The sequence below is a fragment of the Lissotriton helveticus genome, chromosome 6 (assembly GCF_964261635.1).
Source record: "Lissotriton helveticus chromosome 6, aLisHel1.1, whole genome shotgun sequence".
Lineage (NCBI taxonomy): Eukaryota > Metazoa > Chordata > Amphibia > Caudata > Salamandridae > Lissotriton > Lissotriton helveticus.
The window spans coordinates 111,753,819-111,780,879 of NC_136067.1; the positions used below are offsets into that span (position 1 = coordinate 111,753,819).

Sequence of the window (27,061 nt, forward strand, 5' to 3'; positions counted from 1 at the left end):
AACCGGCATTTATCCCAAAGGTGCCTTCTGATTTCCACTTGAATAAGCCAGTCGTCTTAAAGACTTCATTTAATCCTCAATCACCAGCTGAAAAGACTTTACACTCTTTAGATGTCAAAAGGTGTTTTAAATGTTATCTGCTTAAGACAGCACCTGTTCGAAACACTGATCAACTATTTGTGGCTTACGGCATGATGCATAAAGGACATCCAGTAACCAAACAGACTTTCGCTAGATGGATATCTAGTACAATTTCTTTCTGTCATCAACAAGCGGGAAAGACACTTCAAAGAACAGTCAAGGCACATTCTACCAGAGCTGTCTCCTCTTCGACTGCACTTTTTGCCGGTGTGCCTCTTCATCAAACCTGTAGAGCTATGACATGGTCAAGCAGACACACCTTTACCAAACATTACTGTCCGGAAGCTGCAGAAAATGCTGACATAGCCGTTGGGCAAGCAGTGCTACGTAAACATTTTAAATAGGGTGAGCATCTGTTTTCTTCCCTCCTCCTGCCCAGAATGTACATTATGATGTATGTTTTAGATACATATATTGTCATGCAATTATATATATATTTATGTACTTACATGTATATATAAGTGACTATGTACAGTTTTGGAATTACTGCTATCTATTCTGATTCAAACATGTGAATTTATGAAAGACACTCCAATACTGGGGAAGGACAAAAGTTACTTACCTGTAAACTGTGGTTCTCCAGTATTGGTGTCTTTCATAGATTCACATGCGATCCACCCACCTCCCCTCAGAGGCACCCCTCGTTTACTTGACTATTATGTCTCTCTCGTGCTAGAAAATCTGAGGTTCTCAGTCTCTGGGGAGAGGATTCTAAAGGGTGCTGACGCCTGATTGGCTGAAATTTGGACTATATCTAATGACTTGGTAGATCAAATTATGTTACAACTATTTTCCTATTAATTGCTATGTTACAATACTCCCTATGGAATTTTTTTGCTATACTATTGTTATACTATGTATATCTGTATACATGTATTGCTATTTTATGTATTGTGGGACTCCCACTTCGACTTCGGGGATTGATTCAAGCATTTGAATCTATGAAAGAGACCAATACTGGATAACCACAGTTTACATGTAAGTAATCTTTGTTCTTACACCTCCTCCAAGCAGGAACTGCATTCCAGGGCAGGAAGCTTCAAAGGCCCTGCCGCCTTAGTTATGCGACCCAAGCCTCTCCAGAAATTGCCTATAACCTCCTTTGGAGTAGAGGAGCTACTCCCCTGTGATAGGCAGGCTCTGAAAAGCAGAGTCTGATCTACCGCGTGCAGCTTCCCTGCCTGACCAATGCCGCAGACAACCAGGAGAAGGTACTCGTGCCCTGCAAGGTCAGATTGGTCCCTACACAGAGTGGGAAGACACCAGGACCAACTGGAGCCATGCAGCACCAACCTCAGCATCAAAGAGCAACAATTGTAGTCCAGCCTGGATTCCCACTGCACCAGGACTGAGCTCCCATCGAGGGACATCCGCATCACTGAGAACCACTTTGTGAGTGCCCTAGCTGTCCCGATTATGCCCGACAGTTGTTTGACCCAAACTGCACGGAGCAACTTTGCTGAGCCAGGCCAGATGACCTGAACACCCTGCATCAGTGCTACCCGGCGTGGGTCCCGGAGAACCGGATGTGCCCCCTTGCTCTAAGACCCGTTGCAACCCTAGCCCCCTTTTGGGAGCTCTCGGACATGTCCTCAAGCTCCCCTATGCAGCCTCTTGTCAGGTGGCCTTCCTTCACTGTGAATTGCCCCGCTCCCAACCTCACCAGCATCCTGCTGCCCGCGAAACCAGAGTATCTCCCGAAGACTGCTGGTAGTACTTTGGACCTGTCCCACCTACAAACCAAAACCCAAAAGGTGAACCCCTAACACCGACTGTACGCATACATGACTTTTCCTTACATAGGACTGCATTGCACGGAAAGACGCACAACTTTGAACTGTATTGCTGTTTAATCAATTGCACTAAAAACCGAACTTGCCTTGGAACAAAGTTCTTGGTTTTACAAAATGATATCAAAAAAGTGTTATTTTTCTAAATTGGTTTCCGCTTTATTCTTTGAATGTGAGCCTCATTTATTGCCTCTGTGAGTACAACAAATGCTTTGTACTACCCTCTGATGAGCCTAACTACTAGCCCACACTGCCACAAAAGAGAGCGATAGTATTATCTACTTTAGCCTCAGTAAACCAATTGGGGATCCACTGGACTATACACTGTGCACTTCTCTTTAGTGCACTCTGTATAGAGAGCTAGCTTCCTACATATACTTTTTAAGTTCTCCTTCCAACATGTTTTGGTAAATGTGACAAGGTCAATTGTTTCTTCTTCTTGTGTAGTCCCTTTTTGGGCTTAGAAAGAGTCTAGGGCCTAAACCACCTATATTTCCTTACACATTCCGACTCTGTCTTATCTTTTTGAAATACTAATAACACTATGGATTGATGCTTTAATTTTGACCTCTGATCTATGTACTGTAATATTCTTCCCGGCACAGCGTGACAAGTTGGTCTTTTGATGCTCTTCATTGGCTATCCTATAACTCTTCCTAGGTAGTTTAATAGTGCCCTCTAGGGTGGGGCCTCTAGCACTCTAGGGTGGTCTCCATGTAACACTTACTGGGGACATTAACAGGATCCCAGAGGGATCTGTAATTATTGCTTCTGGGTGGCTTCTTAGAACACCATGATGACTTAACAACGTACCATTCAGTCCTCTGTCTCTTCTGTGGTCTGTATATAAAACTCTTTGGATGCCCTACTGGAGTTGATTCTCCTTAGTCCGCATGATCTCAATATAACATCCCTATGGTAGCTTAACATTTCTTCAGTGGGTTTGGTACTTTGATGGTCTCCGTTTACACCTCCTTGGAAATTTGCTCTGGGGGTTATTTATCACTTTTGAGTGGACTCCTGCTTAATGTATCATCAAATGACACAATTATTTTCCAAGAAATGTGAACATTTTACCTATATCCTGTTAGTTTAAATAAAAAATGTTTTAAAAAAAAATGAAAACCTTAGAAAAGGGTTATGAAGCCTATTATGTATGTTTACTCTTTGATACTTTGTACTTGGGAGTTGTTATACTAAGCAAAATTGTGATAACATTATTTGGAAAATGTATAATAGCTACTTCTCTGTTAATTAACTTACATGTTTTCCTCTCTACCTCAGTTCCTAAGAAGCCTTTGCAGGACATTTCCAATCGCCCAGTTTGTGAAACTCAGCTACAACTAATGCAGGATTTTTATTCCACCCTTTATGAGGAATGGTAACGTATTATAAGATCTCAGGCTACTTTTGATGACTCACAATGTCGAGCAGATTGTATGAAAGTCTGTTCAGATGTCCGTTTTATACCTTATAACTGTAACATTATTATGTTCAGTAGAGTGCATTTTTACCTGACTGACTGATCTTCACTGTTATTTAGGGGAATGCTTTGCGATTATTGAGCCTGTGTAGAAACAAAGGGCCCCTGGTTAAAAAGCTAGCAATACTGATAGTATTAGCCATCAGTGCATGAATGCATCTACACATGCATTGTGTTTTGGCTGCACTATACATCTGTAGCCTACTTGCAAAGGACTTAAGGATTTTCGTGAATATTGACATAGATATATGCGCGAGGCTGCATGTTGATTCTTCGTAACAAATTTTCAATTCTTGATTGAGAAAGTAGAACAGTCATTTGTATACAGGCCAGAACAAGCTGATGGAAAGCTTTGCTAACTGAACAAGCAAATAGGTCAGTCTGATAACAACCAACATCATTCCTGAACCTGGAGCATGTTAAGGGTATGGGTGACACACAGTGTTTAATTTCTAAAAACAATATGTGCTCAAGGTTTCACTAACGATACGACTGGAGCTTGATTGACTTGCCGGGTCTGAAAAATGCCAGTACTAGTGGACATGTGAATGCATGGCTATTACTATTTTTTAGTGCATATTGGATTAGTAAACAGATGTGCTCTGCTGAAAATAGGCAGCCACCACCACTATGTGGTGGATTGCCATAAAGAAATGCCAGAGTTAAGCCAAATACGGCACAAATTAAGCAGTGTTTACACATGAAAGTAGGTGCTGAGAGCAAGAAGCAGGAAGTAGGGCAGACTTATACAAGGCGAAGCAGACAACCATAAAGAGAAACAACCTAGAAATGGAGATCTCGTAATCATTTTCATGGCACTTGCCTTCATAGTATGAAACAATGTAAGTCCTTTGCTCCATGGGAAGAGCTAATTTTCATCATCTGTTTCTTATTTGAATCTAAAAAAATAAAACATTTAGATTAATACGTTTGGTAGGAGGGAGTGTAAGGGAGGGTTAATTTAAATACATCCTTACTGTCAAGATTCAACCACTGTGGACAATATCATTATGGAAAGCAAACAAGTGTCCATTTTGAATGTATTATCTCTTGTCATAATTAATGGATCATGGACCTTCTTAGAGCCTTTAGAAGTGAACCCCAAGTTTGTTTAATTGATCTGAAAGAAACACATAGTGATAGATTCCTTACCTTAGAATATCCCCAAGCGTCAGGCTGGATCCGGATAGTTTTCTTCAGCAGTACACTTGCACGTCGGTAGGTGGCGTCGTGCGGCTCGGAGTCCGGCATGGTGGTTGCCGGGATGACGTCGCGGGCGCTACTTAGACGCCGCCCACGTGCGCTGATGTCCGTTCTTTCTTTATCCGTGCCAGCAAGCACAGATGCGGAAAGAGCAGTTACCCTTAGTCATTTTTTGACTAACGTTTTGAGGCTTTTTGTCTACATTTTTCATCAAGTCTTTGACTCCTGGTGCAGTTAGGATGCCCGGTTTTAAGTCCTGTGAGGACTTGTCACCGAATGATGTTGGTGAAGATCCACACCAAGTGTGTCTTTTCTGCATGGGCCGCGACCACGACCCCAAGTCGTGCCTCGACTGCCGGGCAATGGCGCCAAAGTCTTTGCGGGATTGGTCCCGAAACCTGCTTGAGTTCCGGCAGTCGGCTCCGCGCCGTTCAATGTCCTGGTCCCACGGGAGGTCGAGGGACCATGCGCGGAGTCGTCATCGGTTCTCTGGTTCCAAGTCTTCGCACTCTGGGTCAGGTAAGGCGAAGCACAAGAAGTTGAAGAAGCGTCATCGTTCTCCGACTTCCCCTTGCCGGTCGCGCGACACAGCTGAGGATGCGGGTGATGCCTCCCCCGCCACTCCGGCGGAGCCTGTGGAGTCGCAGCCAGCCTTCTCGCCCTTTCCGGGTCCGTCAGCGACTCCGGCCCAGATACAGGTATTCCTGTCGGCCATGGCCCGACTATTTGGGCCGTCGGCTCCCGCTGGTGCGCCTTCTGGCCCTGCGGACCCAACTGGGGGTACTCTCATTCCCTCGTCGATGGCTCCGGCCCCGACACCGCTGCCCGCTCCAGCACCGCAGGACCCCCGTGGATCCAAGCCTAGATCCAAGTTGATGCCGGTGTACCTCATAACACCTTCACCAAAGTAGACCCCACCGGCACCACTTCCACAGTCGCCCGCTCCTCGGAACAACGTCGACCCCAGCTTCAGCCCCGAAGGCGACGCTGCATCTGGCTGGCGTCGAACGATGCCGTCTACTACGCCGCTCAGGGATTTCTATCCCCATGTCCCTATTCCTTATTATCGACCTGTGGAAAGGCCTGAGGAAGAAGGGGAGGACTTGGAGGGGTCTGAGGACCCTCTTGCAGCTGATTGCGAGTACGAAGAGGACTGGGCAGAGGAGTTAAGGAAAGCCAGTGGTCTGGACACTTCTCCAGACCTTGGCATGCTGTCGCCTCCTACTGTGGCTATGGAGGAGGGCTCTAGTTATGCGGTGGTGTTACGTAGGGTGGCCAAGGCCCTACACCTCGAGCTCCCTATAGAGGCCATCAGGACTAACCTCCTGACAGAGGTGCTTCAGCCAGCAGCTACTTACGCTGAACTGCTGCCCCCTTTCAACAAATCACTTTCCGACGTTCTTTTGGGCACCTGGTCCAAGCCCACCACAGGGGCTCCTGTGGTAGGAATGTGGCCCGCCGCCATCGCCTGGCCCCGGGTGACCCCATTTTCCTCTCCTAATACCCCACCCCTGAGAGCTTTGTTGTCCAAGCCTCTGCTTATCCAACCGCCTTCCCTTCTGCACCTCCGGATAGGGAATCCAAGAAACTGGATCGGTTTGCGAAGAAGATTTTTTTCTTCCGCCAGTTCTGCGCTGCGGTCTGTGAACACCGCATGCTTCTTGGGCTGTTATTCCCACTGTGTAGGATACTGTAGCGGCAGTGCTGCCTCAGTGTCTGGAGGAGGCCCGCACAGCTCTCTCCAAGGCTGTTGCAGAGGAGAGAGATGCAGCGAAGTTGAAATGAAATTAGATTTGTAAAGCGCATGGCTGCCCGAGAGCGTCCCAGCGCTGAAGAACAAAGAGCAGACTGAGGGGGGCACCGTTAATCAGGGATCAATGGGAAAAAGAAATGTTTTAAGAAGCTTCCGAAACTTCAAATAGCTGGGTTCCGTTCGAATCCTGCCAGGAAGGGCATTCCACAGCATTGCCGCATTCACAGAAAAACGACAGCCCCCCGAGCGCGCCTTCCTCACTCTGGGAACCTTGGCCAGATTTCCGAGATCAGAACGGAGGGCCCGAGAGGACTTGTAAGGACAGATCAAACTCCTAAGAATAGGAGGTCCCTTACCCTGGAGTGACTTGTGGGTGATGCAAAGAGATTTAAATGTTATTCTCTCACGTATTGGCAGCCAGTGAAGAGATCTCAGTGCAGGTCTGGCTGAGGATCTTATTGAAGAGCCGGTAAGCAACCTAGCTGCTGAGTTCTGAACACGTTGGAGGGTGTTGATGGTTGCCTCGGGTGCTGCCTAAAACAGTGCATTGCTATAGTCCAGTCTAGATAGTATTAACCCCTGGATTAGCAGTTTCCTGGACTGGAATGGCAAGAGTGGAAGAGCCTTCCGCACAAACCGGAGTAGGCCATAGCATATGCCTGCTGTTTTCTTCGCTTGGGTCCTGAAGGTCAGGTCCCGCGCAAACCACACCCCCAAGCTTTTAATTTAGTCTTTCGGTGTGGGGAGATCACCCAGACAGGGAGGCCAGATGGACTTGGGTAAAGATGTTAATTGGTGGCCCACGGGCATAATCTCTGTTTTGCCTCCGTTCAGTTTGAGCCGAGAGCTGGTCATCCAGGCGTGTATTCCGGAGAGACAAGCAAATAGATTTTCCGAGCACCTCTCTTGTTGGGATAGCGAGACGACTAGTTGGGTGTCGTCCGCATAGGTAACTATTTTAATCACAAAAGGAGTAACCACATCCTCCAGTGGGGCCTTATATACGTTGAAAAGAGTAGGGCTCAATGAGGAGCCCTGAGGGACTCAACACTGGAGGGGGGTAGAACTGGAAATTGCGCTGCCTTCCCAGATCTGAAAGGTTCGGTTACTCAAAAAAGATGTGAGCCATTGCAAGGCCATGCCCGAGACTCCCAGTCTAGCGAGGCGCTGAATTAAGACTCCATGATCCACAGTGTCAAAAGCTGCACTTAGATCCTGCAGATCCTCCTGAATCCAACATGCACCTTGCCTCTTCAGCCACCGCTATCAGGGCAAAGTTGGTGCCCTGACCAGGGCGGAAGCCCGTTTGGGAATTACGCAGCAGCTTATTGGTTTCCAAAAAAGAGGAGAGCTGCTGATTGACCATTTTCTCAGCAATTTTGCTTAGGCCTGGTAACAGCGATATGGGCGGAAGTTGGCCAGGTCAGATGGATCCAGCCCTGGTTTTTTTAGGAGGGCCTTTACCATGGCCTGCTTCCAGCTGGGGGGAACAACACCACGGGTGAGGGAGGCATTTAAAAGTTCAGTTGCTAAGGGGGCAGTGGTATCTTAAATCCGCTTAAGTATATACATAGGCGCGGGATCAGACGGGGAGCCACTTTTCAAGGAGGACAAAACTTTACAAAAGTCTTCCCTGGATATACAGGTAAAAGAATCCAGAGAAGGGCCAGAGGTAGGGGCAAAATGGTCTTCAGAATCAGGAATTGGCACACTATATGGTAGACTTTCTAGAATATTTTGGATTTTAGTATCAAAAAAGTTTGCTAATTGGTTACATCTAACTTCTGAGCCCTCCTGCATAATAGGGGGGGAGGGTGCCTTAAGGAGTTCTTTTACTATCTTAAAAAGTTTCCCTAGACGAGTTGGAAGACGTTTTAATTTTCTCTTCGAAAAAGGCCGCCTGGGCTTTTTTCAGGGAGACTTTATAAAGCCTCATAGCAGATCGATATGCCGCTTTATTGTTTATAGGCCCAATCTTTTCGCCACATGCGTTCCAGCTTTTTCCATGTTTTTCTAAGATCTCTGAGTTCTAACGTGCACCATGGTGATTTAAAAACACTACTCTACTTTTTAAAAAAAATTCTGGGTAGAACCACATCCAGTGAACTATTCAGCCAGTTTCGAAGATTTATATCTGCCACTAGTGTATCTGGCTCCGGTAGGGGAGCTGTTTGTTCAAGTGTCAGGGTCAAGCTCTCCAGGGATAGCTTAGACCAAGCCCTCTCTAAGGTGCGAGGTACTATCACTCGTGGTGGGTCCGTGCGAGTTTTCCATGCAAACGGGACTAGGAAATGATCGGACCATGGGAGAGGGAGTGGAGGGCCAGAATCAAGCTGAGTGGTATTAGAAAATATCGGATCCAGAAGGTGTCCTTTGGAGTGAGTGGCCTCTTTATTTATAAGATTCAGCTCAAAAGATTTAAGGTCGAGCCTGAGATCAGCTGCCACCTTATCGTTAGGGTCATCAAAATGTAAATTTAGATCTCCCAATATAGTAAAATTAGGTGATGACGCAGCTATAGTAGTATCTAAAAGGGATCCTATAAACTGTCTTACGCCGCCCAGCGGGCGATAAATAAGGAGACCTGACAAGGAATTATTAGGGGTAATTTGAATGATGAAATGCATACTTTCTGAATCAGATATACAACTATCTTTAATCCTACAAGTAAACCTGTCTTTATAGACTATGGCAAGCCCACCTCCCTTCCCCTGCGGGCTGTGTTGGCATTAAATGAGGAATTCCTCAGGAAGAGCGCTAGCAATATCAAACTCTGAATTGGGAGATAACCATGTCTCTGTTAGAAACAATATATCGAAATTACCATCCTGGATCATTAGGTTAATCTCTAAAGCGAGCTTAGGTAGCGACCTACAATTGAGAAGTGCCATGATAAGTTGACTCAGAGCATGTTCACCAGTTTTGTTTACCTGGGTGATTTTAGGACATAACTTACATTGCCTAAATTGGCTATCAAACCTCTCAAGCTGACCACATAGCCGGCCTACCTTATGTCTTCGCTGAGTGAGCTCATCCCTAGAGTATATCCTGCGGTGTTTTAGGGCAGCGGACAGAGTTTCTGGCCCTAAGCCCGGTCTGGCACGGACGGGCACAGACGGGCTTGCCTCTGACGCGCCTCCTGCGCGCCATCGGTGCGCCCGCTGCGCCTGCCCGCTGCGCGGACGGGAAGTGACGTTCATTTTGTAGTGTCTGGGTCGCCAATCGCCCGCAACACTAGTGCGCTAACCTCTAAGTCTCCTAAGATGGCTCCCGAAGTCTGCGCCCGTGGGATAGCTGCCTGAAACCTAGCAGAGCCCTAAATCGGCCCCCGGTTACCACAGAAGCACTGAGGAGTTACCCACAAAGATCGCAATAATGACAAATCTGAGCAAGGTACGTAATTTTAAAAATAAACAATAAGCATCAAAATCCGTGGATTAAAAGTAAAAGTAGCCTAGGAGCTGAAGAAAGCTAAGTATGAGTGTGTGCACCCTGACTCCCGGCTTTTCGCCTCAGGAGCCCTGAGTTCTAATGAAGTTCGCGTGGCCTTACTGGTCCAATTTGTAGTATCTGGGCCGCCAATCGCCCGCAACACTAGTGCACTAACCTCTAAGTCTCCTAAGATGGCGCCCGAAGTCTGCGCCCGTGGGATAGCTGCCTGAAACCTAGCAGAGCCCTAAATCGGCCCCCGGTTACCACAGGAGCACTGATCGCAATAATGACAAATCTGAGCAAGGTACGTAATTTTAAAAATAAACAATAAGCATCAAAATGCGTGGATTAAAATTAAAAGCAGCCTAGGAGCTGAAGAAAGCTAAGTGTGTGCGCCCTGACTCCCGGCATTTCGCCTCAGGAGCCCTGAGTTCTAATGAAGTTCGCGTGGCCTTCCTGGTCCAATTTGTAGTGTCTGGGCAGCCAATCGCCCGCAACACTAGTTCATGATTCGTTGTGGCCTAAACACCGCCGACTCACTGGGCAGATTGATTGCAACGACGGTGGCGATCCCACACCATACCTGGTTGAGGACAACTGGATTTTCGGGGGATGTCCAATCCACACTTATGGACATGCCCTTTGATGGCCGTTGCCTCTTCGGTGACAAAGCAGAACACGCGTTGGAGAGGTTCAAGGACTCACGGGCTACGGCCAAGTCCTTAGGACTCTCCGCAGTCCACCCTCCTCCGCCATCTGCTTTTCGCTCCTTCCGTGGCACCAGAAGGGCTGCCCCACAGCATTTGCAACAGAGCCACGGCCTGCGCAGCAGCCGTCTCAGCGAGGACGCAGGTTCCGCATGTGGCGGACCAAAGGGCTAGCGAGCGGGTCAGTCCACCTCTACTCCGGCCACCACTGCCTCCAAACCTTCCAAGTCCGAGCTTTCAGGCCCATCTAACGCCAGTGGGTGGCAGGATCCGCCATCATCTTGCCCACTGGCACACCATCACCTCGGACAAGTGGGTTTTAGAGATAGTCCGAAGGGGCCACTCCCTTCCCTTCCAGACTACCCCTCCAGCCATGCCACCTCAGTACCACTGCATGTAGGGAGATCACTTGGTGCTTCTTCAGCAGGAAATTGCGGCCCCCTTGGCCAAGGGAGCTATCAAGCGCGTTCTGATGCCAAAAGTAGGTTATGGTTGCTATTCCCACTACTTTCTGGTACCAAAGAAGGACAAGGGCCAGCGTCCTATCTTAGACCTCCGGAACGGTAATCACTTCCTCCGCAAAGAGAAGTTCGAGATGCTCACTTTGGCTCAGGTCTTGCCTGCTCTCAACCCACAAGACTGGATGGTAGCGCCGGACTTGCAGGATGCTTACTTCCACATCCCAGTCCTGCGGCCCACCGGCGTTACCTGCGGTTCATGGTAGACCATGAGCACTTTTCAGTTCACCGTGCTCCCTTTTGCCCTTACCAGCGCCCCTCGGGTGTCACGAAAGTGATGGCGTTGGTCTCAGCTCATCTGTGAAAATCAAGGATTTCAGTCTTGCCCTATCTCGACGATTGGTTGTTGAAGGCAGGATTGCCCCAGACAGTCGTCTCCCACCTCCAGACTATGGCCGACCTCCTGCATGTGCTGGGGTTCTCCATCAATGTGCTGAAGTCGCACCTGATTTCCTCTCAGAAGATCCTCTTCAGCGGAGCGGTTCTGGACACGGCGCAGTTTCAGGTCCATCCTCTCGAAGAGCAAGTCTGGGATATTCTGGGTCTGATTCCGATCTTTCAGCACTTGTCTCGGGTTTCGGTCAGGGTGACCCTGAGGCTGCTGGGCCTCATGGCCTCCTGCATCCTGCTAATCCATCATGCCAGATGGCATATGCAGGCTCTGCAGTGGGACCTGAAGTTCCAGTGGGCGCAGCATCAGGGGAGCCTGTCCAACTACGTCCAGATCTCAGAGGGCATTGCAAGACAGTTGTAGTGGTGGCTCACGGACTGGCATTGGGTCGACGGCAGATTCCTCTCCCTTCCCCAACCGGAATTCACAGTAGTGACGGATGAGTCGCTTCTGGGATGGGGCGGCCACATGGGAAAGGCGGAAATAAGAGGCCTCGGGTCTCCGGCGGAGTCGAAGCTCCATATCGACCTCCTGGAGCTTCGAGCGAACCGACTTGCTCTGAAGGCACTCCTTCCCTCTGTCAAGGGGAGACTAGTGCAGGTGTTCACAGACACCATCACCGCCATGTGGTACTGCAACAAGCAAGGCGGGATGGGGTCGTGGACCCTTTGTCATGAGGCTCTGCGCCTCTGGACATGGCTGGAACATCGGGGTGTTTTCCTGGTGGTTCAACACCTGGCAGGTTCTCTGAACGCCAGGGCAGACGAACTCAGCGGCAGGTGCATGATGGATCACGAATGGCATCTTCACTGGGAGGTGGCACAAGGACTCTTTCAGCAATGGCTGGTACCTTGGTTAGATCTATTCGCCACCAAAGAGAACGTGCAATGTCATCAGTTCTGCCCGTTGGAATTTCCAAGGCGGCAGTTCCTCGCAAGTGGAGTTGCGGTCTGTTGTACGTCTTTCCGCCTATACCACTTCTGCCCAGAGTGCTGAAGATCAGGTGTGACCGGGCTCAAGTCATCCTTGTGGCTCCGGACTGGGCTCGAAGAGTATGGTATCCCGAGCTACTCAGTAGGAGCATCGATTCTCCGATCTGACTGCCTCTTCGGGAGAATCTTCTGTCGTGGCAGCAGGGCACGGTCCTCCACCTGAACCGGTCCAGCCTCCACCTCTTGCGTGGAGATTGAGCAGCGGCAGTTGATTCCTTTTGACTTGCTTCCTGAAGTTTGTGATGTGATTCTGGCAGCCAGGCGTCCCTCCACTAGGGTAGTATACGCCTACAGGTGGACAAATTTGTGGCATGGTGCACAGCAAAGGCTGCGGATGCCCTTTCTGCCCCTCTTTCTGAAGTTTTTTGGTACGTACTTTCTTTGGCCCGGCAGGGCTCTGCTCTGGGCACTACCAAAGGTTACCTTTTTGCCATTTTGACCTTTCTCAGGTTACCTGATCAGCCCTCTCTTTTCAAGTCCCCTGTTGTAAAAAGATTTCTCAAAGGCATTACACACTTTTTCCCTCCTATTCCATTTGTGATGCCACAGTGGGACTTGAATTTGCTTCTTTCTTATCTCATGTGTCCTCCTTTCGAACCCCTTCATAACTGTCCTCTTCGTCTTTTGACTCTGAAAACTGCTTTCCTGGTTGCCACCACTTCTGCTAGGCTCTTTCTTGTAAGCCTCCTTTTCTGTCGGTCCATCTGGACAAGGTTGTACTTAGATCCCGTCCTTCCCTTTTGTCAAAAGTTGTTACGGCCTTCCACACTGGGCAGAAAATTACTCTGCCTCTGCATCCTTCCAGAGAGGAAGAGCGGCTCCACCATCTGGACCCAAATTTGCGCTCTCATTCTATCTCAACCACACACAACAGTTCAGGGTGGATGACAAACTCTTTGTTGGCTACGTTGGCACCAAGAGAAGTTGGGCGGTGCACAAGAGGACTATCTCCTGCTGGGTTGTCTTGTGCATCAAAGCCTGTTACTCTTTGGCTAAAATAAAGCCTCTGGTGGGAATGCGTGCTCATTCCGCTAGAGCATCTGCGGCCACTATTGCACTGGGACGTGGTGTCCCCCTGCAAAAAAATTGGTCAGGCAGCCATGTGGTCCTCGCTGCACACGTTTACTAAGCATTACTGTATTGTGAGCCAAGTCCGGAGAGAAGGCTTCTTTGGCTGTTCTGTTTTCCGGGACTTTCTGGTGTGATCTTGGTTTGCAGACCGACCACCGGGGTTGGTGTTGCTGGGGTATCTATTCTAAGGTAAGGAATCGATCACTACGTGCTCAAGTTACTTACCTTCGGTAACGATATATCTGTAAGAAACATTAGTAGTGATAGATGCCTTACCGCCCCACCCATCCTCCCCGTTCTGAGAACTGATTTTTAGGGTTTCGGTCATCCCTTTCAGGGCCCTAGTTTCAGTGCACCAGTGGTCCGTATCTTGCATGGCTCTGCGTTCCTGGCGCAGAAAGTTGTGTACAGAACTGACATCGTTTGTAGGAGGCGTCTAAGTAGGGCCCGCGACGTCATCACGGCGACCATGACGCTGACGACGGACGCGGAACCGCACGATGCCACCTACCAACAGCGCAGGGGTGCTGCTGACGAAAACTTTCCAGATCCAGCCTGACGCCTGGGGATATTCTAAGGTAAGGTATCTATCACTACTAATGTTTCTTACAGATATAGCGTTACCGAAGGTAAGTAACTTTTTCGTTCAGTATAGTTGCTGACTTGATATTGAATTGCTTTTCAGATGGATAGTTTTAGCCTTAGATGCCTCTTCTGTAGAATATCCCAAAGTGTCAGACTGGAACTGAAGACTTTTTCAACTGTGCTCCCCCACATCAGTTGGTGGCACTGGGCGGCTCTGTGTTGGCTTTGTACTGCCTTCATACTGCCCTGGAAATGACAAAGCAGAACTGTAGGAAAGTAGGATCTGCTTTCATGGTTACCCACACTTTTTGCTTGGTGTCAGAGTGTTTTTGACCTAATCTGACTGGGATCCTGCTAATCAGGACCCCAGTCACTGTGCTTTCGCCCCTAAATTGACCATGGTAAGTACTTTTGTACCTCCACAATTGGCTACTGGTGTACCTTTGTAAGTCCCTGGTATATGGTAATAAGGTACCCAGGGCATAGGTACACCAGGGGTCTCCCATGGGCTCCAGCATGTATTGTGCCACCTATGGGAGTGCACTTAAACTGTGACTACAGGCCTTCTATTGCAGCCTGTGTGAGTTGTTGCTTTCTCAAATCACGACAGATAGACGTTTCCTTATATCTGAGGTCACTGCACTCAAAACCTATAAGTCACCCCTACGACAGGCTCCTCAGTCCTGAGGGCAGAGTGCTTGGTTATGAGGGTGACCCTGCATGATCAGGACACCCCTGCAAACCCCAGATTCGATTCTCCATGCTTTGTAAGTGTGGTCAGCCATTTTCATACGTATATGGCACATCAGTCATTACGAGATGTCTAACTATATGATGGTTGCAATAAACACTAAAGCAAGGAGTAGGCACTTGAAAAATGGGGGGAAAGCAAGGAGAAGACAGGACGCAGCAGCACAGGGAGAGCTGGGTCTGGTACCACCACACGATAATAAGTCAAAACTGATAGAAAAATTAGCTAACAGATTTTTTTCCCCTCTACTAGCCTTGTTTTGAGGTCGGTGAAGGATATATGTCTTGTAGGAAGCTACTCCTCGCATGCCCTTTGATACTTGGCGTAGGTTTTACTGGCGGATCGAGGGACCTTTGGTCTACGAACATTCAGGGTGGCTGTGAGGCAGTGAACTTTGCTATTCTCTCTGGCTTGGATACAACCAACTGCTTAGGTTGAGCAATGGGTTCCAGTGTGGCACTTTGGTGACAAGCCTGGATGACATCTGTGGGCTTCTCCAAGGGTGTATAAGTGTCTCTGATGGACATGCCATTTTATGACTCCCACCTCTGACGTAAAAAACATATTTTGCCCTGGAATGGTTTCAGAAGAGTAGGGCCAGGAGTATGGTTTTTGGGTCTTTCCACCCCCACCAGCAGTTCTAACAGTTTTGCTCTCTCAGTGGCTATGGTCAGTCAGGGCTTTTACTAACGCCAGACCCCTCCACCAACGCTGCAAGCCTTTCAGCCCTTTCATGGCCTTGACCATGGTACTTAACGCTCAAACAGCCATGACGTGTACAGCTCAGTCCACTGCAAAATTGCTTTAGAGTGTCTTTGTTGGCACACAGCCACCCTGTTGGAGGCAGGATCCAATATTTTGCAGCATTAATCTTTTCTGGATTCACATGCTGTGTATCATTCTGTTAGCCGGGTCTGGTGGCTCAGTGGACTAATGCGTCCATTGCAGGGGCCTGTGTTCAACCTCATAGTCACAGGTTCAAATCCCCGCGGGTCCACTCAGCCTTTCATCCATCTGAGGTCGATAAAATGAGTACCATTGAGTTGGGTAACAATAAACATATGTTATTCAGCGCCAAGACACCTATGGGTAATCATGCACTTTACAAATACACCTGTTATGTTATGTTATCCAGTGGCTGGGTACGGAATTCTCCACTTTTCGGTAGTCCGACTTCTATTTTTGTTGTTGGGCATCACTGTATCCCCGTTTGGTATATCCTGTGACGTCGGAAACCCTCCCCCAGAAAGTCCTGCCAGGGGTGTAACCCAGGCACCCGCAACCTCGGTGTTGTGGGGTGCCCCCGTGCTCCAGAGGGCCCCCTCAGCACAGCACTCTGGCTGCCAAGTTCCTGATTAAGCCTGGAGGGGGCCTCGCCATGTGCCTTGCAGGGAGGCCCCCTAAGTTTCGTTATGCCTTTGGCTCCTGCTCGTCATGTTCAGGTTCTTTTTTTTCCCCGTTGCGTCTTGATGTTTGGCTGGAGGCTCTCCAACACAAGGAAGAAGAAGGTTGCAAAGAAGTTCGCAAAATGTTTTGCATTAAATTCGCTTGCACCATTTCACCAGCCTACAATGGCAGTCTGTGTGTAGGTTTTGTCGTAAATGGAACTTGTGTCAATCATCTTTCCTTCGTTCAATTAAGGGATTTAGAGTTCTTGTCTTGACTAGGCTTGAAAACCACAAACAAAATCAGTTAAAGCCAAATAAGGATAACTTAAAAAAAAAAAAAAGAATTGAACTATATTTTTCCATATCAAGGAGTAGACTATTATCATTGTAATTCATGGATGCACAAATAGCTCCTCATCCACTTTCAACCCATTAGTTTCCTTTGTGTCAACTTTTAAAATGTATCTGCTATATAGCTAGCAACCGCTTATTACATTTTAAGAGTTTCCATCCTGTTCTCCTTAAGGAAAGCACCCCTTAAGGGGAATTACTAAAAGTTCAAGGAAATAGAAGTGTGGAGGAGGCATATGATGTAGCTAAGCAGGACTCTCTAGAGTGATTTAGAGAACGAAGATCTAGGGAGCACACATAAACTAGAGCAGTGGAGAGAGATTCAGAAATAAAAAACAAGGGGAAATTCTGTTAACAACGAAGAGACAAGGAAATTGAACATGACAACACCCAACACATTTTGATGAGATGTATTTTGCAGAAATATTGGTCTATACTGAAGAATGATTCTATTATTTGAAAGAAACTTGATAATAAACTAGCACTCACATTTGAAAAATCATTGTCCATGAAGGACAGATTAGTATACAGTGACCTACAGACAGACACTGCAAACACTTGGTTTGGAAGGGAAAATATGTATTTTTTTTTTTAATTTGCAAAGAACGAAGCCTGCAAACATGGTTGGAAGTTTAAGGTGTCAGAGAATCATTTAATATGAAATAAGAAAGTACTTAACATGCACTATATCTATGATGATATCCATGTGGTATAATTATTAACCTGTCCTTGTCAAAGAATGTTCATCGGGGCACAAAATTACCTGTATAGAAATGGATACTACAACATCTTCGAGCTATTGAACACAGATAGCAAGTATTCGGTTGCTAGACACATTTGGTCAATACACAAAGGCAACAAATCATTACTAGAAAATAGTGTTGTAGATGGAATCCCACAATGAGAGGTGGAGTAGGAGAAAAAGCCCATAGAAGGAAGGAATGCAGATATATTTTGCAATTCGACACGAAGAGCCTAATGGATCGAACGTGAATAAGTACCTATTTGTACATCTATGAATTTTAATGATAATACACTCCTCAATATGGAAAATTAATTTTCAATTCTGTGTTGAAATAATCCTAATTTGCATTTATCTAATTTTGTTTGCAGTTTTTACATTACGACAATAACTCTAAATCGCTTTCTTGCATGAGGGAAAGATGATTGACTGGAATTCCAACTACGATAAGCATTTTGTTGTATTATTTCCCTGCAAAAATGTTTGTTGAGTTATGATGCACACTTTTAAGTCAACAATGATCACATTTCTAGTATTCAGTAATATTTATTTGATAGAGACATCTAGCCACAGATTTCTTAACTTTGAATTCTCCCCTGGCGCCAGACTGGATCCAGAATTTTTTCAGCAGTACCTCTGTGTGCCGGGGGGCGTTGTCGAATGGCTCTGCAGAGACGTCGTCTCCAGATATGATGTCGGGGAATCCATATACGTCCTCAATGGCGCACAGACTTCAGTTTCTTCTTTTCTATGCTGCAACACAGATCCAGTGAAGCGGTTTCTCTGGCCTTCTGTTTTTGGCCTACTACAGTGCCTTTTTGCGTCTGGGAACTGTCTGCCTATGCCTTTGGGTTTTAAGACCTGCAAGACCTGTACTTGACAAATGTCGGCTATGGATTTGCATTCCATCTATATGTGGTGTGAGGAGTGCGACACCTGTAAGAGGCTGAAGCCTAAGTCCTTGCAGGAAAGGTGATTAATAAAGTTGCTGATGGTGCGGCTCTACTGATCGTAATCTAGTCAATGCCTATCTTCTTCCCGCTCTGAAGTTCCTCCGCGGGCCGTTCCCGGATCAGTTCCCATATGCAGCACTCAAGCAAGTTACGGAAATCCCATCTGAAGAGGTCGCGGTCACGAAGGTCTTCGACCTCACGAAGTCGTCACACCGTTGCTGGTTCCTCCAGTTCCTTACCGGAGGATGTAGCGCAGGAGTCAACCCCAAGCCTCCCTCCTTATCCTGGAGTCAGTGCGACTATGGCCCAGGTGCAGGCATATTTACATACTCTGCAATTCTTCTTTGGGTCTACTCCTCTCCCTGGTGCGCCTAACGGGCCCAAAAGAGGTTGAGGGGACTCTGATCGGGAGCACACCTATGGGTTCACCCTCGGCGCTGGTTGAGGACCTCGACTCAGTACTCTGAGTAGAGGTCCTCGATCAGCGCCGGCTTCCTGTTGTGATGTCAGTGGCGTCGGATGAGGTGGCCACGACGCCGGAGGCCCCATCATTGTGCACATTGATACCATGCCGCACTGATGTTGATAAGCGCCGGGACACAGCTCATAGCCACTGCAGTTCCTGCACCTTCTACAAATTGAGGATTGGTTATGTTGCTTTTTCTCCAGTAATGCAAGACTTTGTAGATACTGGTGACGTTGACCATTTGGTTGGTCTTGGTCAGCCTCGGGTAGGAGGCATTTGGTGGAGACAGTAGTCTGCAACCGTCTTCGAATTATGGTCTGCTTTTTCCTCTGTGAATGGCCACGGGGGCTAGTGCAGCTTTAGTTGAGACTATTAAGAGAGCTGCTTGAATACTAAAATTGCTGCTTCCGTCGCTGACTTTGTCATCTGATCCATTATTAGATCTGCTTCTTAAGGGTGTCACAGGTGTTTGACCTTTATTTCCTCCTGGAGATTCTCTGTATGAAATTCTCCTGAGTACTTGGGCAAAGCCGATGTCTGGTAATTCTGTTGATCATGCCATTTTGCATCATCGTTGTGCTCCGGATGACTCTGCTTGTCTTTCTCGACTCTCTACTACTAAACGATTTCTTTATTGCATATTACACAGCCATTTAGCCAACAACCCTGGGGCCGGCAGCATGACATCTTGAATATGTGAACACAGCCCAAGGGGCAGGCAGCGATCATTGATAAAGAATAAATGGATGACAAATATGCACAAAAATAAGAAAACTCAAAACCTCACGAAAGCTCCGTAAACAATACCCTTGTAGCCTGCGTCCGTACTGTGCTGTCCAATCGCTCATAAAGTGTTGTGTTGTTGCTTATAAAATAACCACACTGAGGGGTGTCGTATAAATCCAGCTACTCAGACCCTAGACCCGGACTTCCCACATTCCTGCAACCTCGACAGTAGGGGAGTGACAACCAAGCGTAGTTATTGTAGGAGAGTGGGGTCTGCAATCCTATGGTCACCCCAGATTTTTGCTTTTTGCTTCACTGGTTTACGACTTTCCCTGGCTGTGGGCCTGCTAATCAGACCCACAGCCTAGCTGTTCTCTCTCTGAATTAACAACCATGTACTTTAGGTGCATTTACCAATTGGTACTGGGCCACCTTATCAGTCCCTGTACCCAGGGCATAGGTGTACCCAGGGCCTACCAGGGGCTGAAGCATGTATTATGCCACCCCTGGCAGGCCATCTAAACAGACACAACTGGCTGCACGACAGCTGGGGCAAGGTGGTGTAATCACCCTTTGCTGTAGATATAGTATACCTATATCTAACCTTATAATGGACACATATATTCCCATCAGTCACTCCTGTGGCAGGCCTTATCGATCCTGAAGGCAGAGTGCTTGGAAATATGTGAGATGGTGCTCTGGCATGAGCTGAGCCAGTTCGCAGCTTGCGGAACCAAGTCCTAATAGCTGTTCCATGATAACGCTATACCATATACTCTTAAGTGCATTATAATCCTTGCGGTTAAATGCTAACTTTGGTATAACATTATCAAAACATGTTGAGTAAAGTGTCATACGAATTGGAATACTACCCCCTCCCCCAGGGCTTTAAGTGGGCCGGGTCTGTCCGGGTCTGAGCACCGGCAGTTATTTTTATGGGACCTCGAAACGGGTCTCTTTCGGGCTCTATTTTCTGTCCGTTTTTTTTTTTTTTTTTACTTGGACTTCAGTGAAAGCATGCACATCGATGTGCACAGCTCAATGCTGGCATCCTCGGGGAGCAGAATATAAAACAGATCCTGTTTGTGGTTTCCGAGATGATCAAACCAGAGTGTGTCCTTTCTTTCACAAATAATGCACGGCCGTCAAAGGTAACTGCCGGATTTCTGCCTACATGACAAGCCTTCTGCTTCGCAAAAATGAAAGGGGGTGCTGAAACAATACAGCAGGAACATTTTGTGACGGGAATGGAGGAGGATTGCACTTCCAACGTCGCCCCATGCCGGGTCACGTGACCCTAGGGCTCACAGCCTTGTATTCAGGGTGAAGATGGGTCACGGAGAAAAATGGCGCAGGCAGTATTTTCGGGTGAAGACAGCACTGCTTTCAGCATAACGCAGAGCCATCACGCGAGCAACCCAGAAGAGAGTATCTATAGTGCCCACACGTTTACGCCTTGCTCATGACTGCCTGAGCACTTTTTAGCGTGCTTGACTGGGAAATCTACCACCACGAGAGCAGCCAGACCAGGTTATTTAAATAACAGCTGTGACTGCCAGCCGTTTAATTCATTAAACGTGGAAAGATAAGTGGCTGTCCAGAGATTTGACCATGTGACCTGGAGGTTAACCCCAGATCTCTCCACAGTATATTCACCCCACTGCATTATCTTGTAGTCTACATTTTATGTCTTATGTGCCGGTGTTATGTTGCTGCTTGCGGTATATGCCCTAACTACTACTAAACTCAGGGCTTTTAGTGGGCCGGGTCTGTCTGGGACTGAGCACTGGCAGTTATTTTTAGGGGGCCTCCAAACGAGTCTCTATCGGGCTCTATTTTCAGGCCTCGCAGAGATAGTCCGTTTTCTTTTTTTTTTCTTGGACTTCAGTGAGAGCATGCACATCGATGTGCGCATGCTCATTTTGCTCACTACTGAGTAGTGGAGGTCAAAGCATGACATCATGCCAGGTGAACCGCGTTGTAAGAGGACTCTGTGGCATGTTTTGAAGGGGGTGGTGGCTTTGTTAAAACTCACCCCTGTGAAGTCGCGTTGCCTAGTGGGAGCAGTGCTTCTAGTACACTCAGCTTCACGTGAAGCCACCCTATACGGGAGGTGTCCGCTTGGGCATTTCCCAGGATGACGACACCGGTCTTGGGGAGGGTGTATGGCGTTATCCATACACAGTCTTGCTGTAATAAGGAGGGGAGAGAGCGAGCCTGAGTGGGGAATTCCAAATCTGATGACCCTCTGAGGAGTCCTAGAGCTGACGGCTTGTCAGAGCAGCGGGTACAGCTACACTAGTTACCTTTATTTAGACCACACCCCTACGTGGATAGGCCACACCCCTTTAAGAGGTTTGCTCCGCCCCTTTTAGAGCACCCCCAGTTTTTTTTCCCCACTTAAAGCCCTGCCCTCCCCAATTCTGGCGACGGGGGTAGCATTCCACCCTTCTAGAGGGACACGACATGTATGTAACTGAGAACCCCGGTTAAAGTTAACTCGAGCCTTGGCATCACAAAATGGATGCCACCACCACAGACACAAGTCTGACCTCCTGCTGCTGGGAGTCCTTCCAGCGAGGGAGGCTTGGACAAAGGGTTTCCTGCCTTGGGAGGTGCTAGCACCACCCCAGACAGGATTTTGTGAATTGGGTAGGACAGGCCTGAAAGGAATGAGACATGCCCGGGGCACACAAGGTGTCCTGTGCATTCACCGGTTCAAACCAGTTGCTGGGGCATCCCTGCCCCATCCCTGGCGGGAAACCGGACAAAGGATAGGGGGTGTAGCCACCCCCCTTCTGGGAGGGACCTAGTCAGTAGTGCAGCCCCCTTTAGGAGAATAAAGGTAGGAGCTGGTCCCATTCCAAATTAGATTTATCCTGAACAACTTACAGGAAGAAACTCTGGACTTCGACGTTCTGCTCCACAGAAGACTGAAGAATCTCCCTTGTGGGCAAGGAGTGTCCACCCTGCACATGCAGGCACCATCAAGCGTCCAGCGGCTTCCCTTTGTTGTCTTCCTTCAAGGATCCAGACTTCAGAGCCCGACGAGACCCGGATTCCCAGACCTCTCCGACCTCAACTCACATCTGCAGCAAAGCTGAGACCCGTGGGTGCAACGAGACACGTGGGACCGGCCATCTTGAAAGAAACTGCACTTCGCTTCCAGCACGACTCCCGAGGTAAACTCGACCAAGTGCTTTGGGGACTGAGAAGCCCCAGCCCCGGACAGCCCCTGCACTGAAGATCAGCCCTCCAGCATCCACGAGATCTGCGTGGGGCCCTTCTGCTTGTTTGCTTCTTGACGCGTTGTCTGGTCACTTGCCGGCTGGCTAGTGGCCTCCTAGACGACGAACTTTTGAAACCTTCACTGCTGGTCTGGTTGCTCCAGACTGGCCCTTGCTCCCTTCCAAAAGAGGGGCACCCCGGACTCTCCTAGTCAGCACCAGACCCTTTCTCCACTCACCGCGTGGGTTGCCTTTGCCAAGGCCTGTTGACGCCGATTCCAGATCCAACACCGTCGACAGCGAGAGCCTGCGTGGGACAGCTCGTGCCTCCATCCTGGTTGACGAAGACACCTCCTGGTCCACGTGGCTGCAGAGACAAGCGTCCACTCTTCACCTGATCGCGACAACAGCATCTGGTTCCTTCCTGGTTCCACAGCGGTCACTGGATAGTGACTTTGAACACTGTCCCCTCTGCTTTCAGGTCCTCTTCTTCACCGATCCACCCTTGGATCGCACCGGTCATCTTCCTCCTGGTCGCCTGCAGCATCTTTTCTCCCAGGCTCCATAGACTTCAACGCGAGAACCCGACACACTTTGACACCTATGCTCCTGCAGCCCGTGGGTGAGGTAACAAGAGCATTTCGGTGCTCAAGCGTAGTTTAACTGTCCTAGTGTCCAGATCCACAGTCGTTTTAGTCCTAACTAGTCAGGATTGTCCGTACTCACCTTTAACTTGAACTGTACTGTCCATAGACGTTGTTACGCATCTCGCGTGTGAGTTCACACTCTGCACACGCGTCCCATGGGCCTCCTATTACTTACCTAAGGTGAAGATAGCGTAGTCCTAGCGAACCTCCAGCCCCTGGACAGCTCCATTCCTTCTATCGACTTTCACATTCCACTTACTTAGTATATGGTTTGTCGTGCCCCTAGGGCACCATTGTAATTTTTTGCAACTTATCGTATTTTTCAGAAGAGATTGTCATGTGCTTAGCCCCCTGACCTCATAAAGAGTTCAGAGGTGTTTGTTATTAATAAATATATTGTTTATTTTCATAACAACCTGTGTGGTGTCCTTTCATCTGATATTCAAGGGGTTATATTGTGGTAAAACAGCTGGCTTCACATGCCAAAAGAGTTTAGCCTAAGACTGCTTTGTCCATGCTAACATTAGGATAGCTGGTCTATAAGGTTGGCTTACAACCAATCACCATAAGGGTTGTTTGGACTGATACAAGGTGATCACTAGAACTAGTGAGCATCCTATATCAGGCCAACTTCTCACAAGAGGAAGAGCGGTTCCACCGCCTGGACCCAAAACGTGTGCTCTTTCTATCTGGACCGCACACGCCAGTTTTGGGTGGATGACCAGCTCTTTGTTGGTTACGTGGGTGCGAAGAAGGGAAGGGAAGGGCGGTGCACAAACGAACCATCTCTCGGTGGGTCATCTTGTGCATCAAGGTTTGCTACTCCTTTGTGAAAAAGGAACCTCCTGTTGGGCTGAGGCCCATTCCACTCGGGCCACAGCGGCTTCCACTGCCCTGGGTCGGGGAGTCCCCTTGCAGGACACCTGTCAGGCAGCTATGTGGGCCTCACTGCATACGTTTGCTAGACACTACTGCCTGGACAGCCAAGTCCGGAGAGATGGCTTCTTTGGCCGTTCCGTTCTCCAGGACTTTCTGGTGTGATCTTGGTTCGCAGACCCACCTCCGGGGTTCGTATTGCTGGGGTAGGTATTCTAAGGTAAGAATTGTAACTAACGTTTTTCTTTCAGCTGAGTTACTTACCTTCTGTAACGATATATCTGTAAGAAACATTAGTTAGTTAGATTCCTTACCGCCTCACTCATCCTCCCCGTTCTGCGAACCAATATCTAGGGTTAAGGTCATCCCTTTCATGGCCCTAGTTTCATGGCACCAGTGTTGGTTTTTATCATGGCTCTGCGTTTCTGGCGCGGAAAAGCTGTGTATAAGAACTGACGTCAGCGCGCGAGGGCGGCGTCTAAGTACTCCGACGACGTCATCCCGGCGCCAACGACGACGGACGTGGAGCCGCAGATGACGCCTACCGACGCGCAGGGGTACTGCTATGCAAAATTTTCCGGATCCAGTCTGACGCCTGGGAGTTATTCTAAGGTAAGGAATCTAACTAACTAATGTTTCTTACAAATATATCGTTACCGAAGGGAAGTAACTTGTTCATATAGATTGCATCATTATAATTACATCTCCCAAATGACTCTGCAGAGCTTAAGCATTGTCAGGGCTACTAGGATTATGCTGCGCCAAATTATGCAGCAGGGTTATCTAAATTATATGGCACTTTCTCTGGCAGCATTAGTTTTATCCATTTTTATAACTAAAACAGTATTTTGGTGGAATCTGCAAATTTTGTAAATTATGTGGCAGATGTCTTAAATCCATAATTATGCAGTGAGCACTGAAGTCAGAGGTGCATTAATCCACTGAAGTCTCAGTTCAAGAAAGATTAACAAAACCTAGACATTCTAATTGCAATTAATACCCATTGTTATCTGCACTGAAAAGAAAACCACTTTTAACTTTTTAAAGCTAACTACCCCAAAATAAACCTATAATGCATACATTACATAATGGGTACTAGCTGTAATGTGGTCCTACATTGCCATTGTGGGGTTGATGGTGACATTTACGAACAACTGGGCCATCCGCATCGTGGTTTATGATGCCACAAGAAGCACTTTACGGCAGTATTAAACCAAAATACACAGTTACTTATCATGTGAATCTGCATATCTGAAAGAAAGACGTAGTGATATATTCCTCACCTTAAAATTACTCCCCGGCATCAAACTAGATCCGGAAAGTTTTTCGTCAGCAGTACCCCTGCGCGTCTGTAGGCGTCGTCGTGCGGCTCCTCGTGCGTAGTTGGCGCTGGGATGACGTCGTCGAAGGTACTTTGACGCGCCCACGTGCGCTGACTTCAGTTCTTTCTTTTTCCGCGCCAGCAAGCGCAGATCCGGGGAGAGCAAGTACCCACAGTCAATTTTTGAGTGACTTTTTCCAGGCCTTTTACCTCATCTTTTCAAGTCAATCGACTCCTGGTGTCGTAGGAATGCCTGGTCTCCAGAACTGTGGGGACTGTCATTGCCTGATGTCGGTGACGGACCCCCACCGCGTGTGTCTCTACTGCCTGGGGCGCGACCACGACCCCAAGTTGTGCCCCGGCTGCTGGACCATGGCGCCGAAGACTATGCGGGATTGGTCCTGAAAGTTGCTTGAAGTCCCGCAGTTGGCTCCACGCCCCTCGAGGTCCCGGTCCCATGGGAGGTCGAGGACCGGTCACGGAGTCGTCATCACCATTCTTCTGGATCTAAGTCTTCGCACTCTGGGTGAGGTAAGTCGAAGCATTCCAAGAAGAAGTCGAAGAAGCATCATCGCTCTTCAACTTCCCGTTGCGTGACGCGGCTGAGGGTGCCACCCCCACTGCTCCGGCAGAGGCTGCCACGTCGCCTCCAGTCTGGCCCCCCTTTCCGGGTGCGGGGGCGACGCCTGCTCAGGTGCAAGAGTTTCTTGTTGCTATGGCCCGACTCTTTGGGCCGTCTGGCCTCGCCGGTTCACGTGCGGGCCCTGCGCGTCTGACGGGGGGTCCTGCTTTACCATCCCCGGTGGCTCTGGCCCCAGTGTCGCCGGCGGATCCGGCCCCAACACCGCAGGCCCCCCAGGGATCTGTGATTGGGCCCCTATCAACGCCGATTGACATCGTGACACCTCCAGAGACGAGGATATCCCCACCACCGCTTCCGACAGAGCTCGGAACGACGGGACGACATTCCCAGGTTCAGCTCTTACCAGGACACTGTGCCGGATCGATGTCGCCCAACGCCGATAACGACTTAAATGGGGCCTTTTGTGCCCTATGTCCGTCCTCCTTATTTTGAGCATGTTCCACAGACTTCGGAGAAGGGAAGGACTGGGAGGGATCTCAGGACCCTCTAGGACAGGACTGTGCTTATGATGCGGACTGGGCAGAGGATTTGGGGGAGGCCAGTGGTTTGACACCTCACCTGACCCTGTCATGCTGTCTCCTCCTACCATGGCTAGGGAGGAGGGAGCCAGTTACGCAGTGGTGTTACTAACCTCCTGACAGAAGTGCTCCAACTGGCGGCTACCACTTCGGAGCCCTTGCTGCCTTTTAATGAAGCACTGACAGACGTTCTTTTGGGCATGTGGTCCAGGCCAGACACAGGGGCTCCTGTGGATAGGAACGTAGCCCGACGCCATCGCCCGGCTCCGGGTGATCCCCTCTTCCTTACCCAACACCCACCCCTGACAGCTTGGTTGTCCAAGCCTCAGCTTCCCAAAGCGCGTTCCCCTCCGCACCTCCGGATAGGGAATCCAAGAAGCTGTTTT

General features: G+C 48.5%; 1 protein-coding gene across 2 annotated transcripts in view; it reads left to right on the forward strand.

The window, feature by feature from the left end:
* Positions 1-27,061, forward strand: part of LOC144762304 (exportin-5-like) — a 2,548,278-nt gene that overhangs the window by 1,838,790 nt on the left and 682,427 nt on the right. For both annotated transcript variants that reach the window (XM_078647452.1, XM_078647453.1), the window contains one exon: positions 3,216-3,312. In XM_078647452.1, coding sequence (XP_078503578.1) covers positions 3,216-3,312 — 97 coding nt within the window. The remainder of the gene's footprint in view (positions 1-3,215; positions 3,313-27,061) is intronic.